The sequence below is a fragment of the Sesamum indicum genome, linkage group LG1, assembly GCF_026168435.1.
Source record: "Sesamum indicum cultivar Baizhima isolate 11 linkage group LG1, ASM2616843v1, whole genome shotgun sequence".
Classification (NCBI taxonomy): domain Eukaryota; kingdom Viridiplantae; phylum Streptophyta; class Magnoliopsida; order Lamiales; family Pedaliaceae; genus Sesamum; species Sesamum indicum.
In genome coordinates this window covers 8198854-8208220 of record NC_142657.1, presented here as the reverse complement: position 1 = coordinate 8208220, position 9367 = coordinate 8198854, and the positions used below count along the sequence as shown (strand labels likewise).

The 9367-nt window shown below is 33.7% G+C and overlaps 1 protein-coding gene across 1 annotated transcript; it reads left to right on the top strand.

Annotated features, from left to right (window-relative positions):
- Nucleotides 1–8594: 8594 nt before the first annotated feature.
- LOC148789431 (uncharacterized) lies at nt 8595–9086 on the top strand. The gene has a single exon (XM_088883007.1). It carries the CDS (start codon nt 8595–8597, stop codon nt 9084–9086), a length of 492 nt encoding a protein of 163 aa, XP_088739133.1.
- The last annotated feature ends 281 nt before the right edge of the window (nt 9087–9367 follow it).

Genomic DNA, 9367 nt, shown 5'->3' with positions numbered 1-9367 from the left:
ATTACGCTTGGCAAATTTACAACACAAATGGATGGGTCTAGACCTGTGATTGGGTCATGTTTCGTTGAATTCTGAGAACGTTCAAAAGTTAGATGTTTTGCACGGTTTTATTAAAATTCTTGGGTCTAGACATACGTTTGGGTCAAGTTTCGTCGAATTCTGAAAATGCTCAAAATTTAGCTATTCTGCACGGTTTTATTAAAGCAAGTTTGTTTCGCTTTTATACTAACTTGTAGTTATTATTACGCTTAACAAATATACCACACTAATGCTTGGGTTTAGACCAACGTTTGGGACAGGTTTCATCGAATTCTGAGAACGTTCAAAATTTAGCTGTTTTGCACGGTTTTATTAAAGCAAGTTTGTTTCCCTTTTATGCTAACTTGTAGTTATTATTACGCTTAGCAAATTTACAACACAAATGCTTGGGTCTAAACCAACGTTTGGGTCAAGTTTCGTCGAATTCTGAAAATATTCAAAATTTAGCTATTTTGCAAGGTTTTATTAAAGCAAGTTTGTTTCGCTTTTATATTAACTTGTAGTTATTATTACGCTTAGCAAATTTACAACACAAATGGAAGGATTTAAACCTGCGATTGGGTCAAGTTTCGTTGAATTATGAGAACATTCAAAAGTTAGTTGTTTTGCACGGTTTTATTAAAACAGGTTTGTTTCCCTTCTATACTAACTTGTAGTTATTTCTTACGCTGAGAAATTTAACACACAAACTATTGGGTCTAGACCTACGTTTGGGTCAAGTTTCGTCGAATTCTGAGAATGCTCAAAATTTAGCTGTTTTGCACGGTTTTATTAAAACAAGTTTGTTTTCCTTTTATACTAACTTGTAGTTATTATTATGCTTAGCAAATGTATAACACAAATTCTTGGGTCTAGATCTACATTTGGGTCAAGTTTCGTATAATTTTGAGAACGTTCAAAATTTAGTTGTTCTGCACGGTTTTATTAAAGCAAGTTTGTTTCCCTTTTATACTAACTTGTAGTTCTTATTACGCTTAGAAATTTAACACACAAATTCTTGGGTCTAGACATACGTTTGGGTCAAGTTTCGTCGAATTCTGAAAATGCTCAAAATTTAGCTGTTATGCACAGTTTTATTAAAACAAGTTTGTTTTCATTTTATACTAACTTGTAGGTATTATTACGCTTCGGGAAATTTACCACACATATTTTTTGGGTCTAGACCTGTGATTGGGTCACGTTTCGTAGAATTCTAAGAACGTTCAAAAGTTAGCTGTTTTGCACGGTTTTATTAAAATAAGTTTGTTTCTCTTTTATACAAACTTGTAGTTATTATTACGCTTAGAAAAATTAACAAAAAAACTCTTTGGTCTAGACCAACGTTTGGGATAGGTTTCGTCGAATTCTGAGAACATTCAAAATTTAGCTGTTTTGCACGGTTTTATTAAAACAAGTTTGTTTCCCTTTTATACTAACTTGTAGTTATTATTACGCTTAGCAAATTTACAACACAAATGCTTGGGTCTAGAGCAACATTTGGGAAAGTTTCGTCGAATTCTGAGAACGTTCCAAATTTAGTTGTTTTGCACGGTTTTATTAAACAAAGTGTGTTTCCCTCTTAAACTAACTTGTTATTATTATTACGCTTAGCAAATTTACAACACAAATGCTTGGGTCTAGACCAACGTTTGGGACAGGTTTCGTCGAATTCTGAGAACGTTCAAAATTTAGCTATTCTGCACGGTTTTATTAAAGCAAGTTTGTTTCGCTTTTATACTAACTTGTAGTTATTATTACGCTTGGCAAATTTACAACACAAATGGATGGGTCTAGACCTGTGATTGGGTCAAGTTTCGTTGAATTCTGAGAACATTCAAAAGTTAGATGTTTTGCACGGTTTTATTAAAATTCTTGGGTCTAGACATACGTTTGGGTCAAGTTTCGTCGAATTCTGAAAATGCTCAAAATTTAGCTATTCTGCACGGTTTTATTAAAGCAAGTTTGTTTCGCTTTTATACTAACTTGTAGTTATTATTACGCTTAACAAATATACCACACTAATGCTTGGGTCTAGACCAACGTTTGGGACAGGTTTCATCGAATTCTGAGAACGTTCAAAATTTAGCTGTTTTGCACGGTTTTATTAAAGCAAGTTTGTTTCCCTTTTATGCTAACTTGTAGTTATTATTACGCTTAGCAAATTTACAACACAAATGCTTGGGTCTAAACCAACGTTTGGGTCAAGTTTCGTCGAATTCTGAAAATATTCAAAATTTAGCTATTTTGCAAGGTTTTATTAAAGCAAGTTTGTTTCGCTTTTATATTAACTTGTAGTTATTATTACGCTTAGCAAATTTACAACACAAATGGAAGGATTTAAACCTGCGATTGGGTCAAGTTTCGTTGAATTATGAGAACATTCAAAAGTTAGCTGTTTTGCACGGTTTTATTAAAACAGGTTTGTTTCCCTTCTATACTAACTTGTAGTTATTTCTTACGCTGAGAAATTTAACACACAAACTATTGGGTCTAGACCTACGTTTGGGTCAAGTTTCGTCGAATTCTGAGAGTGCTCAAAATTTAGCTGTTTTGCACGGTTTTATTAAAACAAGTTTGTTTCCCTTTTATACTAACTTGTAGTTATTATTATGCTTAGCAAATGTATAACACAAATTCTTGGGTCTAGATCTACATTTGGGTCAAGTTTCGTATAATTTTGAGAACGTTCAAAATTTAGTTGTTCTGCACGGTTTTATTAAAGCAAGTTTGTTTCCCTTTTATACTAACTTGTAGTTCTTATTACGCTTAGAAATTTAACACACAAATTCTTGGGTCTAGACATACGTTTGGGTCAAGTTTCGTCGAATTCTGAAAATGCTCAAAATTTAGCTGTTATGCACAGTTTTATTAAAACAAGTTTGTTTTCATTTTATACTAACTTGTAGGTATTATTACGCTTCGGGAAATTTACCACACATATTTTTTGGGTCTAGACCTGTGATTGGGTCACGTTTCGTTGAATTCTAAGAACGTTCAAAAGTTAGCTGTTTTGCACGGTTTTATTAAAATAAGTTTGTTTCTCTTTTATACAAACTTGTAGTTATTATTACGCTTAGAAAAATTAACAAAAAAACTCTTTGGTCTAGACCAACATTTGGGATAGGTTTCGTCGAATTCTGAGAACATTCAAAATTTAGCTGTTTTGCACGGTTTTATTAAAACAAGTTTGTTTCCCTTTTATACTAACTTGTAGTTATTATTATGCTTAGCAAATTTACAACACAAATGCTTGGGTCTAGAGCAACATTTGGGAAAGTTTCGTCGAATTCTGAGAACGTTCCAAATTTAGTTGTTTTGCACGGTTTTATTAAACAAAGTGTGTTTCCCTCTTAAACTAACTTGTTATTATTATTACGCTTAGCAAATTTACAACACAAATGCTTGGGTCTAGACCAACGTTTGGGTCAAGTTTCGTCGATTTCTGAAAACGTTCAAAATTTAGCTATTTTGCACGGTTTTATTAAAGCAAGTTTGTTTCGCTTTTATACTAACTTGTAGTTATTATTACGCTTAGCAAATTTACAACAAAATGAATGGGTCTAGACCTACGATTGGGTCAAGTTTCGTTGAATTCTGAGAACGTTCAAAAGTTAGCTGTTTTGCACGGTTATATTAAAACAAGTTGTAGTTATTATTACACTTTGAAACTTTACCATGCAAATGCATGGGTCTAGTCCCATGTTTGGGTCAAGTTTCGTGAAATTTTGAGAACGTTCATAATTTAGCTGTTTTACACAATTTTATTAAAAAAAGTTTGTTTTCCTTTCATACTAACTTGTAGTTATTATTACGCTTAGAAAATTACCATTCAAATGCATGAGTTTAGTCCTACGTTTGGGTCAAGTTTCGTGGAATTCTTAGAACGTTCAAAATTTAGTTGTTTTACACGGTTTTATTATAGAAAATTTGTTTCCTTTCATACTAACTTGTTGTTATTACTACGCTCAGAAAATTTAGTATACAAATACATGGGTTTGAACCTACATTTGGGTCAAGTTTCGTGGCATTCTGAGCATGTTCAAAATTTAGCTGTTTTACATGGTTTTTTTAAATAAAGCTTATTTCCCTTTCATACTAACTTGTAGTTATTATTACGCTTAGAAAATTATCTTACAAATGCATGGGTTTAGACCAACTTTTGGGTCAAGTATCGTGTAATTCTGATAACGTTCAAAATTTAGCTGTTTTACGCAGTTTTAATAGAGAAAGTTTGTTTCCCTTTCGTACTATCTTGTAGTTATTATTACGATTAGAAAATTTACCACAGAAATGCATTGGTTTAGACCTATGTTTGGGTCAAGTTTCGTGAATTATCAGAACGTTTAAAATTTAGCTATTTTACGTGGTTTTATTAAAGATAGTTTGTTTCCCTTTCATAATAACTTGTAATTATTATTACGCTTAGAAAATTACCATATAAATACATGGGTTTAGACCTATATTTGTACTTTATAATTAAGATAAAGTTCAATTATTTATTATTGTTTGTTTTATATAACGATAAACAAATGCCAACAAATGCTCAACACATGAAATTATTGTCTAATTAAACTAATTTTTTAAAAGACATTTAGCAATTCTTATTTATTTAATTTTGATCTCTTTATCACTTTTCTTTTTAGTGATTAACATGAAAATGATGCCTAAATATTAGTTTGATTGGCTATACAAAGTTAGTATTTTGCTAATATTTCTGTTATTTAAAAATTTTATGCACCTAATTGTTCCTTTTTTAGTAATTTTTGGACAAATGTTTTTGAGCAAAAGTAATTCCATATGAGGTGCATACAAATTTGCATTTCAAAAATCATATCCATTTTGAAAATTTTGCTTAAATTTCTTTTTACTCTCAGTTGATTTTTTGTGTCTTTGTATTTTAGATTTAGCTTCAGTTTTTAATTGTTAATGGAATTTGATTTTAAAATAATGAGAATAATAGAAAAATTGTTAACTGATTGCTCGAATTTAAATAATAGTTGAGTTTAATCATAAACGAACCTATACAAAAAATTTGGATTGAGTCAAAATTCAAGTAAAGCAAGTAGAACAAAGAAACAAAATTCATTCTTATTAATAATTTAGCAATTTTTTTATCTTTTAGGTATAAAAGAAGTTTTAATTCAATAAAGTTGGCCATTTTCTGTACTTTGATTTTCAAAATTACTAATTTCATACTTTATAACGTAACTCTAAATATTCCAGACATGAGTCTGTAAGCATCTACCAAATTCATACTATTAGAAATGATCCGATTAATTAACAAAAAAAAAATGAATGTTGAGACTAGTACAACTAAAAGAATCTATTCCCAATGAGAAGGAAATCAAATGTAAAACATCAATATTTAACGCACTTAATCTTGATTGGTTTAAGATTTCAAGTAAAATTGATAATAAACATGGGCGGTATTGTAGAAGATGAAGGAAATAGTAAGCTATAAATAAAAAAATGACACTGAAATTCAAATTCCAAGCAATAGGAAGATAATTAATAGAACTTTATCGAGAGCTTCTAGGAAGTACATGAAACCAAGCAAGAAGATTTATCCCACCAACAAATTTGAACAAGCAAATGAACAAAACTATATGTTTACATAGCAACCCATTTAGTTAATTGTTATTTAACTTTTAAATTTTTCATTAAATAGAAAGCTTTTACAATAATATTAAAGTTCGAAATCGTTAAGTTTAATAATGAATATGATCATTTTATTTATAAAATACTTATTAAATTTTAAAATTATATTTGAAATACTTTATATTTTTACTTAATTAAATTATTAAATAACATAATTATTTAACAAGGTAATAAAAGAAATTAAGAAAGAAACTTAATTGCTGCAACTTAACCTATTATAGTAAAAAATTGTGAGTCTAATCCTCATTGTTCTTGCTTTGAGAGGTTCCCACACAGTCAATAAAGCATTAAAAATTGCCATAGGAACTTAATTTATTAGAAACCACTCCACAATATCTGCATTGCATAAGCCCATGCTCCAATTTATTTTTGCAATAAAAAAAAAGACACCTTTGTCACTCCTTTATACATTTTAATCTCTTAATATGAATCAATAAGTTGCTTTAGAGTCATTAATCCGTAGAAGTTAACTTTCAGTAGCCTTTAGCTATATAATCAAATTCTGTTAAACCCACTAATCGAAAGAGAGAGAAAAATTAGAAGACCGACTTTAGGGTGTCTTTCTAGAAAAATTATCGGGATACCCAATCTCTTTTAATATAAAAATAAAGCATGTATAATTCAGCCCAACCCAAAAAAAATTATATAGCAAATTGTTATCAAAGAGAAATAAAATCCAAACAAAATCATTAAGGCTCAAATAAAATAAAAAATCTTAGTCGAAAAAATAAAACTCACAATAAAAAAAGAAATTAATAAAAAAATGAGCCCGTTGTGGTAAGCCCAAGAAAAAAATCAAAATGAACATGTTTGGTTTTGTTTTTAACTTGTTTTGGTGTTGTTTGTGGAGATAGAGAGAGAAAAACAAAGATAAATAGGTGTTAGTTAGAGATAGTGTATATGATTGAATTTTTTTTCGAAGATAATATAAAATAATTATATTATGTTTGATGTTGGTTAGTGGGAGACAAAAAGTACTGTTCATTGTCAAATCATGTCTCTTTTATATATATTTATATATATGTATGAATATATGTATATAACTTATTTAGTTGTGAGTGGATTAAAATAAATAGTATTTTCTAATTATTTTTGTATGGAAATGAAAAAGTATAATTTATATAAATACACTTTTATAAATAATTAAATGCACTTTAGTAATCCATTAACAATATTTTTGTTAGTTGTTCTATGCAAGGTGATAAATTTAAATATATTATTGAAATAATGTATTAAATGAATTAACCGCGTATAATTGACATATTATTTTGGATTTTTTAAATTTTCTAATTATTCTAATGATGTAGGAAGTCGTTCTTTTGCCTGAATGTTCTGTAATTTAGTTGCAGAATTAGAGTGGGCCATATTTGCAAAATAAAGTAAAACAGTTTAAAACATGGCAGAAAACAGCAAGACAAAAAGATCCAAACATGTAAAATTTTTGGCCCATCTTTAAAATGGGCTAAAAACAAAAACAAACATAGTGTAAGCACTCCTCTTTGAGCTGCCTTAGAGCCGGCTCTTGAAGGCCCCCATCATGCCCCCAAGAGATGCTCATTTAGTGCAGACGTTTTCTCAAGCTACTGCCGTCGTGCACGAGGAGGGCTGACTGGAGCTCACCACTGCATGCCCCCCTTATAATAAGGCTTAAAAAGATTTTCTCTTGTTCCAAGAGTAGAACACTAAAAGTGCCGAGGAGTGCACTTTTTCCGTACCTCGTTTGACTGAAATCCAAATCATATCCCGCTTAAACCGTAGCGTACCCTACGACTTCCACATCATAACTATAGAGTTTCAGCCCAATCCGATTATCCATGGCTGAGGAATTGTCTCCACAATACTCTGAAACTACAGTCTCGCCACTGCACTGGCAGACTCTAAACATTGTTAATGTTTACTACTCAAACGGAACCGTCTATGTCTGAAACATCTTGGAGGTTCTCCCAACACTCCAAGGATCCCGCCATTGAAACAGTATTGCAAATATCCAAGGATAAAGCACTCTGCTTCTCACATTTCTCGCCTGCTCGCACGCAGGGTGGCGCTTGATCATCGCCCTTATATCTCCATGGCCAAACGTCCTCGGAATGACTTCATACTTGGTGGATAGCATCCCAACACATCAAGCAAGTTCCCTTATGAACAATATTGTAATCCCCAATTGGTATGAGTCTATGCTTGAAGACCATTTGTGCCCTTGCATGCTGGTCGGCATCCCCTAGCCGCCCGCACGTCCTCCGCAAGTTATTGCCGACCGTCTAACCCAAGGTGCGGCCAGTGACACTCACCCCCACTTGAGGACGTCAACACATACACGAAGGATTAGGGTGTATGCGGTGCCAAATATTCTCTCTCAGTATCGCGCGACACCAGACCGACCTCATGCTCTTGCGGCAATTCCGCACACATGGTTGTTTCTCTCTCGCAATCGTGGCTTTTGCAGTCCACCCGACACATCGGCATGTCCCCCTCTCACTTAGGGAAGCCAAGTGAATTCTAAAATCTCAATATCAATCTGTTGAGAAAAATTTTGGACCATGGTTGACAGCTCGCTCAATTTCACCCAGTTGCCAACTAACAACAACGAAGTTGGACCATAGCCGCTTGCTCTCTAAAACAGCCCAAATGCACACAAAAGCACGAAGCTCCTGGATGTCGCTCAGCTGTGTTTCAATGCTCAAAAGAGCTCTTCCACCAACAAGAGCGCTTTTGAAATCATCACTGGGCAACAACTACTCATTCCTCACACTCTTGACTCCCTACAAAGTGTGAGATCCTCTCTCGCTCGAAGTTTCTCCCAGGAGTGGAAGCAAAACGTTGATGTTGCTAGAAGTTGCCTGGAGAAAGCTCAAAAGCGGATGAAAAAGTATGCCGATTAGAATCGCCGCTTCATCGAGTTCAATGCGGGAGACCTGGTGATGGTGAAGGTCCCAGATCCGAGATTATCAAATTCATCAAGGGGGAGAGATCCTCGGTTGATGCAGAAGTATGTTGGCCCTTTACCTGTCATTAGGCATATTGGAATGGTGGTCTACAAGGTGGAGTTGCCGCCTTGGTGGAAAATCCACAACGTCTTCCATGTGAGCCAATTGAAAAAGTATTCAACAGACAAGGAGGACGACACCCGCAATCAACCTAGCCGCCCGCAGCTTGAATTGACGAAAACTAAGGAGAAGGTGGCTAAAGTGATCTTGAATCACCGAGTGACGAGTACAGTGAAGCGCAACCACACAGAGTACTTGGTGAAATGGAGGAGATGCAGTAGCGAGGAGAACACTTGGGAGCGAGTGACAAACCTAAAGGCGTTCCTAGCTCTTGTTGAAGCTTACCATGCTTCCCTAGCGCCGGGGACGTCGCTATCTCAGGTGGGGGAGAATGTCAAGGGCCGCCCGCGCACTCGGCACCCTTGATGTGCATTTCGGCCACTCAACCGTTCTACATGGCCGACCACTCAACCTTCACCGACAAACGCTAGACACTCGTAGTCTTAGAGTTTTAGGTGTTGGTCTTTTACATTGCTTTGTTATTTTGCTTTATGTTGTTTAGATCGCTCAGGGGATGTTAGGCGTCCTAAGGTGCGTTTTTCAATTATTTTAATATCTACTGTTTTCAATAGAATTTAATTTTTTAAGCCTATTATAGGGGGAAATGAGTACAAGAAGCCTGGTTGCAATTCCGGCTTCATGTAGGC

Bases quoted from the DNA above. Each gene is read 5' to 3' on its own strand.
- LOC148789431 (XM_088883007.1), top strand. From the start codon at position 8,595: ATGGTGAAGGTCCCAGATCCGAGATTATCAAATTCATCAAGGGGGAGA.